Genomic DNA, 13,684 nt, shown 5'->3' with positions numbered 1-13,684 from the left:
TACTACTCTTTTCTTGAACTAGATATGATTGGAGTCCCAGAGATACCATGGCATAGAAGAAAAAGAGCAGAATTTGGAATAAAAAAAATCAGATTCCAATCCTAGTTCTGCTACTTATGAGCTGTATGACATGGGACAAATTATTGAGTCTGTCCTTGTCTTAATTTCTTTGGCTGTAAAATAAGAAGGTTGGACTAAATGATCTCTAAGGTCCCTTCCAGCTGCAAATCCCATGATTCCTATATTCTCTTGTATGCAGTCCCAGATGTATTTTTCCATTCCTATATCTGTTAATATCCTTCCCCATACTGAGCATCCCTCATCCCCTTAGTCTGTCTTTATATTTCCTCTCTCATTACTAGAAAGAGCCCCCTCTCTTTTTTCAAGTTATTAGTCTTCTGGATGACCCCACATGGGAGGGGGTTGGGGAGTCGCACCTGGAAGATAGCGATCCAGGCATAGCCAATGTTGTCAAAGTTGATGGCTCCATTGTGCGGGTTGAGGTCACCGGTCCTGCACACATTGTAGTACTGGTTCCAGTTGATGCAGGAATTTCGGCCACCACCGTCAGGGCTCTCCAAGGAGCGGCTGTAAGCCTCCAGGCCTAGTGTGCACTCCACCCGCAGCTCCCGGCGGATGGGGATGTGGGAACACTTCTGCATGCCGTTGTCACGGTGTGAAGAACAAATGAAGGGGTTCTCCTCGCCTTCTTCTGTCTGATAATAGGGGTTCAGGAAGGTCAGGTTATTATTCCTGTGGCCAGAAAGAAAACAAGGTTGGGGGAATTGTCAAAAGGTATATGAGGATTTTAATAACCACAATGAGAATAAGAACTCAGAGAGCCCACAACAATCTTGTGATTTAGGTAATGATGGCATGTGAAACCCCCTCCAAAAAGATAACTACTCATTAGTAATAAAAATAGCAAATGTTTGTACAAGCCATTTAAGTTTACAAAACATTTTATATACACACATATTATATTTCGTACCATATCATACCATATCATACCATACCATATCGTATCATATCATACCATATCATATCATACATCACATTATACTATACTAATTATATTATATGCATATTAATTATATATTCACATATATATTCTCATTTGAGTCTTCCACGACTCTCTAAGGTAGTACAACCATCACTATTTTATAGATAAGGAAACTGAGGCTCATAAAGGGGCAATGACTTGCCCAAACTCATCGAGTTAGCAAGAACATGGAATAATTTGCAGATCTTAAAGATGAACTACTACTATTATTAAAGTGATTCTGTTGATAATGATAAACCGATTAATAAGCATTTATCAAGCACCTATCATTTACCAGATACTGTGGTTACAAAGACAAAAGGTAGCAGAATCTATACTCTCAAAGAACTTACCTTCTAATGGTGGAGACAACATATATGTATGTATGTAGGAATAAATAGATACCAAAAAGATACAAGGTGATGGGGGGGTGGGGGTAGGGGAGAGCTCTAACCACTGAAGGTTCAGAAAAGGCTTCCTACAGAAGGTGGTGCTTGAGTACAGTCATAAAAGAAACTAAAGATTTGAAGAGGCAGAGGAAGATGATGACCGATGACTACAAGTCTCTTTTATCTGCTGCCCAGTGCTAAGCACAGTATTATCCTTTCAACATCTCTTATTCTTCCCTGTCTTTTGCTCCTTATCCCTTCACTTGCCATCTCCTATGGAGGAGAAGTTAGAGTTGTTGGCCATCCTGAATGCTCTACTTCCTCCCCCCAACTCCTTCCAGTTGGGTGAGAGTCTGGCCTGGGAGATAAACATCATCAAACAATAGTAGTTCCAGAAAATCCTAACTCATTCTTCAGGCAAGCCATGGAGAAGCTGGAATAGGCTTTTCTAGAAGGGCTTGTGGTCCAGGAAAAGCATGAGGAATGACCAGTCAGGCCAAGGCTTCTCCCTGGAATCATGGACCCAGATTCAGGAGCTAGGGACAGATCTGGGGCAGGGACAGACTGAAAAGGCTGGATTCCATGAACCCTTTAGGGCCTCCATTTTTGCTCACTGGTGTCCATCCCTAGAGCTCAGGACATGGTCTGGCACAAATATCCATAGTGGCTCTGACCTTGCCTCCTGTCTGCTGCCATCATTAATGTGAATTTATTAATCACTTCCTATATTCCAGATACTAGGTGAAGTGCTGGCATTACAAAGAAAGGTAAAAACATGGTTGACCTAGAAGGGAACCTCAGAAATCCTTTCTTAGGGGCAGCTAGGTGGCGCAGTGGATAGAGCACCAGTGCTGGATTCAGGAGGACTTGAGTTCAAAACCAGCCTCAGACCCTTGACACTTACTAGCTGTGTGACCCTGAGCAAGTCACTTAACCCCAATTGTCTCATCAAAAAAAAAAAAGAAAGAAATCCTTTCTTAGACAAGGTCCATAAGCTTCAGATGGCACAATTCTGCCCCTTTAGGGAGCAGAGAAGTCTCAGGGGAGCAAGAGGGAAGGATGTACCAGGTTCTAGATTTAGGCCTTCTCCCCAGTTGGGTCTCCATTCACTTGGAAGAGCCCTTTTGCAGAGAAAGATCATTAACTTGCATACAAAACCTCTCTGGCTATTGCACAAAATCAGATTAAGGCTTATGTTTCAGCATTGTCCCTATAGCCTGGCATTACCAAATGACTATGGGCGCGCGCACACACACACGCACACACACACACACACACACACACACACACACATACATACTATTAAACATCTTCTGGGGCCAGATGAGGAGAACACGTTACTAGGTTACGGCCTCCCCCAACAGCCTCCCCCACAGACTTCAGGTGACCTATATTCCTTCCCTGGAGATGGAGGAGCTGAGCAGAGGTGGGGTTGGCCATCCATTTTGCTACCAGCCATTACGTTCACAACTACTTGACAAAACATGTATGCATAGAACTGCTTCAGATGTACCCCTCCCCCCAAACACCATCCATACACCTCAACATAGACACAAGGTGGGGATGTAAGTTTAAATTTGGAGTCTTGAGTCACTAGAGTGCAGCTAGCTGTCATTACTGCTGGGATGCTGAGGGTAAGCATGTGGGTAGATGTACCAAGGTCAGTCACACTGGGAGTCAGGGCCTGGAGAGGAGGAAACACCCCTAGGGACAGTGGGGTACATAAGGCCCCTAGATCTTCTTTTAGGGATATGTTTCCTGGCTTTACGTATTTCAGCCCAGTAAGCTGTGACAGGCCCCCCTGCCATTCCCCTGTACAGCTGGGCTCACTCGGCTCTGCGCTCCTGGCAATGCCTCCTGAATGTGAACTTTTGGTCCCTGAGATCCTGATGTGAGGTCTCTGAGGAGAGTCTGGTGACCTGACGCTAACTCCTTTCACTCCATTTGTTAAATGATCTGGTACTGGTGTTTTTGATCATGGACTGTACCAGAGCGGTTTTATAGGAAAGGTCTAAATCCTTGACCTGAAAAGTAATAATAAAAGCAATTTATGTTTGCATAGTGCTTGATGGTTTACAAAGAACTTCCCTCATAAGCACCCTATCATATAGGTAATTCAACTATCATTGCCCCCATTTCACAGATGAGGAAACTGAGGCTAAGAGACTTTAAATGATTCTCCAGTGAAGTTTTGGATCCAGGCTTCCTGGTTCTAAGTCCAGTGTTCCATACCATGCTACCTCTTGTAGGCTAGTAGAATTATGCTCTGTGTGGGACACTCCCTTGCCTTCAGATGTGAGCATCCAAAGATCCATGATAGAACAGGAGTCAGAAGGTCTTGTCGAGGACAAAACTCTCAATGGTTTTGTGCCGTGGAGCCATCGTCCACAAATCCTCCGGTTTTCTCTGTGCCCATGACATTGGCATCTCACAGTCTGATGCCCAAGGACTGCCTAGGGACATCCATCTTACAGAGGAGCCCAGGCCCCCACAGGAAAAGTCCTTCAGGAACCCCAGACCTCCTTAGCTATGTGGTTCTGTGATTAAGAGGTCTTGATGGGGTCTTTCTTTCCCTTTCCACACTTGTTTAGAGAGAGGTTCTGGCCACTTTGAGGGTCTTCTCCTCCCAGACTGACATTTTATGATGGAAAATTAGGCCATCTTTTGCCTCAACTCTTTTTTTGTGGGGCTATGGGGGTTAAGTGACTTGCCCAGGGTCACACAGCTAGTAAGTGTCAAGTGTCTGAGGCCGGATTTGAACTCAGGTACTCCTGAATCCAGGGCCGGTACTCTATCCACTGTGCCACCTAGCTGCCCCCTGCCTCGACTCTTAACTAGCCCTTAGTCAGTAATTGAATGGGTGTTGCCTCAGACAAACCGAGACCTGGGAAAGGTCTGCATCCCCAGGCCATTGCCAGTCATCTTGACTTTTGTCTTGCCACTGGACTTTGATGACACTGGGGGAGAGAGTGAGGCTGATAGCTTTGAGCATCTCTGCCTCACTTACATCCAAATTCACCCACAAGTCAAGACGTCACTCTGTGATGCCACTGGTCCTCTTCAAGAATGAAGATCAAACAAGAGGTTCTGGCTTTTCCTGCCCCTCTCACCCTTCTTCAGGCACCCTCACAGTGACTCTCCTTAGAGCTGTGCCCCAAGCATGCTGCTCACCAGTCTTAGAACTTAGTTGTCCTGTATTCCTTAAGATGGTGGCAAGTGATATGGTGGTGGCATAAGAGTATTCCTCCTTTAACCGACTACTCTTGGTAGATGATATTGAATTTGGAGGCACAGGGCCTGAATTTGAATCCCAGCTCTATCATTTACTACTTATGGGACTTCACTAAGGTGAAGTCGCTCATTTGCTCTGGGCTTTGGTTCCTCATCTGTTAAATGAAGGGGTTGTACTATGGCCTCTACAATCCTTTCCAGTTCTTGGTCTATGTAGAGCTCTATGATACTTGTTCAAGAGGGCAGATTTCAGAATTCCTTTGATTGATGTTGGTATCAGCAAGTGTTTCGATTTTTAAGTTTATATTATTATTGATGATTTTTTTGAGGGTATTAAATTGGTAATCTTTTTTATCCATTGCAACCTATGAACTTTGAAAATTATTATGATCAATAATTAATATTCAACAGATTAGAATAGTAAACAATATGGTTAAACATATTAAAGAATGTATCATAATAAAATGATAATATTATAGCAATATTTTATATCTGCAGTGCCTTACAGATTCTAAAGCATTTACATACACATCTCTTTGGCTTTTCACCATAAAAAGGTAAGTGAAGTCTTATTATTCCTTTTTTTGCGGTTTAGTTGTTTTCAGTCATGTCTGACTCTTCATGACTCCATGTGGGGTTTTCTTGGCAAAAATACTGGAATGGTTTGCCATTTCTTTCTCTAGCTCATTTTATTGATGAGGAAACTGAGGCAAACAGGGTGAAGTGACTTGCCCAGGGTCACACAGCTAATAAGTGTCTGAGGTCAGATTTGAACTCAGGAAGATGAGTCTTCCTGACTCCAGGCCCTGGAGTAAGGGCCTAGCTGCCCATTAGCCATATAACCTTCAGCAAAGTCACTTCTCTGCTTTTAAACTCTGTTTCCTCCTCTATAAAAGGGGGCTAATGATACTTGATGGACTTTTTTCATAGAATTGTCTTGAAGATCCAATGACATAATGTATGTAAAGTGCTTTGGAGGCCATAAAGCACTACATGGATAAAAGTTTTTATTACCATGATCAATTTGTTATGGTACATTGTTTAATATATTATCATATTACTTAACACCCTATTCTATTAAATATTAATTTATAATAACTTTAATATTCCATAGGTTGTAAGATTTAAAAAAACCCAATTAATATCCTCAATCAGATCATCAATAATATATATGCTGAAAAAACCCTCTGAACATGAGGTACAGGATTAATAACAATATTAACCAAAGAAATTCTGTAACCAGCCTGCTTGTACAATATCAGATGATCATAAGTCTAAGGCTATAAAAGACCATAGAGGTCATCTCTTCCAACACCTTCATTCAATAGATGAGGAAGAAAATTGAGGCCCAGAGAAACTGAGCGACTTCCTTGAGCCCACACAGATAGTTAGTGGCAGATCTGGGATTTAAGACCCTGGGCCTCCATGTTTTACTGGGTACAGTTAACTTATGGTTTGGGGAAGAACAATGAATCCTTCATGGCACCATTATGTCAGATATTACGAGTAAACCGGGACCCAGATGAAGAGACACACACACACACACACACACACACACATATATGTACACACATACATATGTCTATAGGGTCCAGGGGAAAACTATAGAACATGTAAGGAGCAAAGGAGGTGGAATTCAACCTGAGTTACTGTGACTCTAAGGTCATCCCTGAATGCTGTTTGTTTGGAGTTTGTACCAAATGTTCGAAATGGAACTTATTGTCTCATCTTCCTACCTGAGCCAGTTCTTGTCCCAAACTTCCCTATTTTGTTTGAAGGTTCCATGATTATTCACTTTCTCAGTCAGCTTTGCTTGTAAACTTGGGGTCATCTTGGACTATTCCCTTTCTCTTACATATACATATGTATGTACATGTATATGCAAGCATGCATGCATATATGTTTTTGCCTATTCACACATACATGTCTACATGTGCATATATGTATAAGTATACATTTTTGTTTTTCATTCGATTAATCATGTCTGACTCTTTGTGACCCCATTGGGGATTTTCTTGGCAAAGATAGTGGAATGGCTTACCATTTCCTTCTCCAGCTCATTGTACAGATATGGAAACTGAGCCAAACAGGTTAAGTGACTTGCTTCAGGTCACAAAATTAGTAAATGTCTGAGATTGGATTTGAACTCGGGCCCTCCTGACTCCAGGCTTGGAACTCTATCCACTGCCCCAACAATATATATGTAGATGTATATTGTTGTTGTTCAGTCTTTTAAGTTGCGTCAGATTCTTTGTGACAACCCACCCACCCACCCCGCTGCCGATTTAGGGTTTTCTTGGCAAAGACACTGGAGTGGTTTGCCATTTCCTTCTTTAGCTCATTCTGCAGTTGAGGAAACTGAAGTAAACAGGGTTAAGTGGCTTGCTCAGGGTCATACAGCTAGTAAGTGTCTGAGGCTGGATTTGAACTCATGTCTTCTTGAATCCAGATCTGGTGCCCTATCCACTGTGCCAGCTAGCTGCCATATAAATATGCATATATGTATGTATACACACATATTTAGGGACACAGCTAGAGGGAAGGGGTGGTATCTGGACCGAATGGGCATAAGAAACTTTGTTGTTGTTGTTTTTTGCAGGTCAATGAGGGTTAAGTGACTTGCCCAGGTTCATACAGCTAGTAAGTGTCAAGTGTTTGAGACCGAATTTGAACTCAGGTCCTCCTGAATCCAGGCCCAGTGTTTTATCCACTTCATCACCTAACTGCCCATATAAGGAACTTTGGATGCAAAAATCTCCCTCAGAGTTGGAGATCAATGACTTCTTTGTACCTTTTATTCATATATATATAATATACAATATATAGTCTATTCTTATATATATTTTATACATTATAATATAATATATTATATAGTATTCTTATACATTCTTATAGAGCTACGTAGAGGCCCTGGGAGTTCATGTGACTTACCCACTGCCTCACTCCCAGCTAGTATGAGGCAATGGCGGCAGCAAAGGAACCTAGGTTTCCCTGATGCCAAGGCTGACCCTGGCCTCAATCTACTCTGCTACATCACCCCTCAGTTAAACTGTAACATCTCAAACTGTTCTCCCATTCTTTCCTCCATATGAGTGCTGTTTCCCTAGGCTGTGAGCTCCCCAAGACACAGCCTCCATTTGTGCCTTTTAGCTCCTCTTCCTCCTTCACAGGGTTGGGCATACAGGGGGGACTCAGTAAATGCCTGTTTCTTGGTAAAGCTGAGAAAAAGTCAATGGGTAGGGGCAGCTAGGTGGTACAGTGGCCCGGCCCTGGATTCAGGAGTACCTGAGTTCAAATCCGGCCTCAGACACTTAACACTTATTAGCTATGTGACCCTGGACAAGTCACTTAACCCCAATTGCCTCACTAAAAAGAAAAAAAAAAAGTCAATGGGTAAAGGGAACGCTTGAAGTCAAAGTCTGAAAAGCTCAGAGGATGATGAACTAGTTTTCCATCATAATCTGTGACACTGCTTTGCCCATGAAAGTCAATCACCTAGCACTTACTATGCACCCATTGTGTGCCAGGCACTATGCTAAGTGCTTAAGGTAGGGAGAAAGGCAAAAATATAGTTCCTGTTCTCAAGACTGTCCCAGTTTAATGGGAGAGACGATACACAAAAAAGACATTTATGAGATAAATGGTGTGTGTGTGTGTGTGTGGGTGGGTAATCTCAGAGGGAAGCCATGAAAATTAATGAGGATTAGGAAAGAATTCTTGCAGATAGTGGGGCTTTAGCTGAAACTTGATGGAAACTGGAGAGACCAGGAGGAGTTGAGGAGGGAGAGAGTTCCAGGAAAAGGGACGGCAGATGACATTGCTCAGGATCAGGAGATGGAATGTCTTGTAAAAAGAACATCGAGGAAGCCTTTGTCACTAGAACACAGAGTATTTGGAGGGGAATTAGGTATAAGGACACTACAAAGAGGTCAGGTTATGAAGGGTTTTAAAAGGCAAGCAGAGGATTTTATATTTGATCCTGGTGGTAATAGGGAGCCACCTATTGGAGTTTATTGTATAGTAGGGGGAGGGGGCAACATGGTCAGACCTGTACTTTAGGAAGATCAATTTGACAATTATATATGCTGAAGTCCCCTTAGATGAGGGCAGGAGGTGGGGAGGAGAAAAAGACTGTGAAACAGGCACTGAACTAATGAGGAAGGATGGAGAGTATTCCGGAGGTCTGCAGATTGACAGCTACCAGAATTTTGATTGGGTGATAAATATAAATCGAATGAACCGCCAAGGAAGGGAGGCTACTGAGTGATGCTGATGGAGGGAGAGCCTAGAAGTGGCAACAGGGAACAAAGAGTATTCCAACATCTCCAACCACGACTGGTATAATTGAAAGGGCAGCCAGTGCTGGAAAGGGTGGCCAAGGAAGCTGGGTCATCGTTGTCAGGAGGAAGCCAGTTCTCAGAGAGTGCAAGAAGACAGAAATGGTTTAAGATGAAAGCAAGTTTGTTACCTATAGAGCAGGCATTGCAGAGAACACAGTGGAAAGTCACTAATGGAAAAGGCATCTTAACTACCTATTCGGATTATTTGAGCATTGGCTAAGGCGTTTCGAGTTGTATATAATCCTAGAATGTTAGCTCTGGAATGGGCGTACCTGAGAGGTCACCTCATCCGAACTCCTCATTTAATGGACGACAAAACTGAGGTCCAGAGCGGGCAAAGGGCACGGGATGAGTCAGTAGCACAGCTGGGATCCTGGTGAAGTGATTTATCAAGGGGATCCCAGCTTCAGAGAAAAACTCCCTTGATTTGATGAGAAAGAAGGGAGGGGTGGGGGGTGGGCGAATCTGCATTTAAATAACACATTTTCGTTTTGCGCAGTGGTGACCTTTCGAATAAAAAACATGGGATTTTGATAGCTGTCCAGAGACGTCCAGAAATTGCTTCTCTCCTCTGGCACGTGGAGGGCGGTGGGGGTGGGGGTGGGGGTGGGGAGACCAAATGGCAAGCGGGCTAGATAGAGAGGCCGCTAAACCCTGTGCAAAGGTTTGAAGGTTTAATGCCTTGAGGATGGGGGTGGTGGGGTGGGGCAGCGGACTTGGGCAGAGATGAGCTCTGTCCCAGGCTTGTCAGTGAGAGAGGAGGGACTCAGTTTTCAAGGAACCAGAGATAGTAGGAAGAACTCTAGACCAAGAGTCAGGAAACTTGAGGTACTTCCAGGTCTGACACTGACTTTTTAAATGATCTTGGATAAGTCAGTGTCTTTTTCTGGAGTTCGGTATCTTCATCTGTAAAATGCAGAAGATAGCAGCCCTGCAAACTTTCCTGTCTGGGTGGTTTAGGTAGAGCAAGGAGAGCAGAAGCCATTGTCATCAGAGCTAAGGCTTGAGGTAAGGGATAGGAGTGTGCTTGGAAAAGCTAATAGCACAGTATTGATGTGCCCTGTGAACCAGCCATTGTGAACTCATGATGGGTTCTTCTGTCCCGCTGTGTGGACTTTGCTTTTTAAGTTCATGACACTCCAGTTCTTGTCTTACCTTTCTAACCACCCCCTTTAAATTTCCTTTGCTGGTTCATCATCCAATTCATCTTCCCTTAGTGTGGCTGTTCTTCAAAGCTCTTAATATGGGTCCTGTCCCTGTCCCTGTTCCTGTCCCTCTCCCTCTCCTGTCCTCTCCTGTCCTCTCCTTTCCTCTCCTCTCCTCTCCTCTCCTCTCCTCTCCTCTCCTCTCCTCTCCTCTCCTCTCCTCTCCTCTCCTCTCCTCTCCTCTCCTCTCCTCTCCTCTCCTCTCCTCTCCTCTCCTCTCCTCTCCTGTCCTGTCCTGTCCTCTCCTCTCCTTTCCATTCTCCTTGGTGATTCCATTAGCTTCTATGGGCTCACTTATCTCTAAGCAGATGATTCTTGAATTTATTTTTGAGGCAATCAATCAATAAACATTCTTTAAGCACCTACTCTGTGTCAGTTACTGTACTGGTGCTGGAGATAAGACAAGGATCTTGTATTCAGTCCTAATTCCCCTCCAACACATCAGGGTAAGATATTTCCAGTTGCCTGGTGGACATCTCTGGCTGGATTTCTACTGGTATTTCAAATTCAAAATGTCCAAAACAGAACTATTTTCTCCCTCCCTTCCCCTCCAAACTTTCCTGTTTCTGACAGGGGCACATCCACCTTCTCGGTTACCTAAGGTTATAAACTTGGGGAATCATCTTTCACTCCTTCCTCTCCCTCACGTCTCACATTTAATTGACTGCCAGGTCTTAGAGAGAACATGTCTCATGTCTCTTCTTTTCCCTCCACTCACATGGTCATCATCCCTTGCTCCTACCACACTAGTCTCCTTGCTGGTCCCCCCATTTCCAATCTCTCCCTTTTCTAATCCATTTGATGCAACTACTAAAATAATATTGCTATGGCACAGGCCTGACCATGTCATTCCTCTACTCAAGATCTTTCTGTGGTTCCCTATCACCCTTAGGATAAAGCATAAATTCCTGAGCCTAGTGTTTAAGGGCCACCACAATCTGGCTCCAACCCGACTTTCTAGCTTCACATCACTCCCGTTCATGAACTCTGCATTCCAACCAAACCAGACTGTTAGCTGTTCCCTGAACTCAGCATTTTGTCTCCTGCCCTGCTGAGTGGTCGAACAATCTATCCTCCAAGTATGGAATGCAATCTGTCCTGATCTCCTCCTCTCAGAATCCTTCCTCTCAGTTTATAAGTTACCTTTTGCAGGATGCCTTTCCCCGGCTCTCTAGCCATTAATGAGCTCCCCTTTCTCAAATTACCTTGTTTTTTTAAAAAATGGGGCAATGAGGGTTAAGTGACTTGCCCAGGGTCACACAGCTAGTGTCAAGTGTCTGAGGCTAGATTTGAACTCAGGTCCTCCTGAATCCAGGGCCGGTGCTTTATCCACTGTGCCACCTAGCTGCCTCCCTCAAATTACCTTGTGTTATTTTCTACATAGAAGTGCTGCTCAAATGCTACCTTCTGCAGGAGGCCTTTTCTGTTCCTCTATTTGCTCTTCCCTTCCTCCCTTCTAAGGCCATCTCCCATCCACTCTGTACATTTCCGTATGTAAGTATTTACAGGGTGGTTCCTCTGTTAGAATGGAAGTTTCTTGGGGGCAGGGACTTAGAAAAATCTTTCTTTGTAGTTAGCACGTAATACAGCGCTTAACACTGGAGTAAGCATCCTACACAAGCAATCAGCAAGTATCCATTAAGCACCAACTATATGTTGTATATTATGCTGGATCCAAGTCATGAAACAATTTCTACTCCAAAAGAGGTTATGGTCTCAAAGAGTAGATGAATGCATATAAAAATATATGTAGCATAAATATAAAAGTTAAGAAACACATATACATGTATTTATTTATTAACCTCAACCAGAATATGGGGAGAGTAATTTCTGTTCTGCCTCTTTTTCTCTCCCCTCCCAAGCTTGTTATGAGGATTAGATTGGATAAGAGATGGAAAATATTTTCTAAACCCTGTAGCACTGTATAAGTGTAAGGTCTCTGCCTCAACTTCCCCATTCTGTCTTTCTTCCACCTTTGTTTCCCTCTGCCCCCAAACTCTAAAAAAGCAAAACAAAAGAAAACTATTCCTGGCATTGATGTCCTTGGGAAACTATGGCCTGGGAGTGAACAGTCTGGTCCATGGACTCAGAGAGATGCAGAAAGTCCAAGTTTTATTCCTTTCACTCCCTCCCAGTCCAACCTTTGCCAATCCTATGGCCTGTTCAGTTCTCTTCACCCTGTGTGCCTCATGGGGCCCAGCCTGTGGGAACAGGGAGAATCATCCCTCTGGGAGAAAGTGCCCAAATAAGTGACAGGCTCTCCAAATGCTATACACTCATCTCTGCCAAGATTACAGCCCACTCAGAATTCAGGGCTCTGGCATTTTAGCTGAGCAGAAAACTTCCAATCCTCTTGTTATTATTTTCTTTAATCATGGGCCAAGCACAACGTTCACACTTTAAGAAAAGAAATGCAAACATATCAAGGATGATCAGAGACAAGTTTTACCAAACACCACTTAAAAAAAAGGGACTTATGTGAAAATTAAATCCCACAGTGTCTGGGCTATATTTCCCCTTAAACTTCTCCTTCTGTGAAAGCAAATGTGTACAAGGAGGCAACTTATTTGGGGGTTTTCCTGGGCTTCCAACTGTCTGAGAACAATTTTTGTGTGGCAAGCTTAGGGTTGACCTTGGATTACCCGACTTGGAGGGGAACACTGCCTCTTGGCAGGATGGTAAAAGAATGACAGAACTTTAGAACTGGAAGAGACCTAGTTCAATCCCCAACAACTATGAATTGACAAATTGAGGCCCTGAGAGGGGAAATCATTTTTCTAAGGTCATCATCCAGCAAAGTAGCAGCAAAGCAAGGACTAGAATCCACGTGTCTGGGCTCCTGGTTCATGATTCTTACCATTGCTTGGCTAACGATTTCTTCTTGGTGTTGTTTCTTTTCCACTACTCCCCCCACCCCTTGCCCTCCAACCTGGTTCTCATGGAACAGATTCAACATCTTGCCCCAGTTTTGTTGAACTTCTGGACCACAGGGAGGAAGAGGAACGGGAGAGGAAGAGCTTGGTCCTTGGGATTCATGCCAGATGACACCAAGGAAAAGGCATTCCTTGGGATTGCTGGACCTTTCCTTCTGACTCACAACTGACCAGCTTATATGTGTTAGTGCCTTGACAGCTAGGATAGGACTGTATTGCTTTTCTGATTGTTATCTCCAGTGCTTAGCATATGGTAAGCACTTAATAAATACTTTATCCCTTCCTTCCTTCCTTCCTTCCTTCCTTCCTTCCTTCCTTCCTTCCTTCCTTCCTTCCTTCCTTCCTTCCTTCCTTCCTTCCTTCCTTCCTTCCTTCCTTCTTTCCTTCCTTTCTTCCTTCTTTCCTTCCCTCCTTCCCTCCCTCCCTTCTTCCTTCCTTCCTTCCTTCCTTCCTTCCTTCCTTCCTTCCTTCCTTCCTTCCTTCCTTCCTTCCTTCCTTCCTTCCTTCCTTCTTTTCTTCCTTCCTTTCTTCCTTCCTTCCTTCC

General features: G+C 43.7%; 1 protein-coding gene across 5 annotated transcripts in view; it reads right to left on the bottom strand.

The window, feature by feature from the left end:
• Positions 1–13,684, bottom strand: part of CACNA1H (calcium voltage-gated channel subunit alpha1 H) — a 440,720-nt gene that overhangs the window by 125,024 nt on the left and 302,012 nt on the right. For all 5 annotated transcript variants that reach the window (XM_043977864.1, XM_043977865.1, XM_043977861.1 and 2 more), the window contains exon 7: positions 438–753. In XM_043977864.1, the coding sequence (XP_043833799.1) occupies positions 438–753 (316 nt within the window). The remainder of the gene's footprint in view (positions 1–437; positions 754–13,684) is intronic.

Source organism: Dromiciops gliroides, chromosome 1 (assembly GCF_019393635.1).
Source record: "Dromiciops gliroides isolate mDroGli1 chromosome 1, mDroGli1.pri, whole genome shotgun sequence".
Lineage (NCBI taxonomy): Eukaryota > Metazoa > Chordata > Mammalia > Microbiotheria > Microbiotheriidae > Dromiciops > Dromiciops gliroides.
The sequence above is the reverse complement of the archived record's forward strand: the minus strand, read 5'-3'. Positions and strand labels throughout refer to the sequence as shown.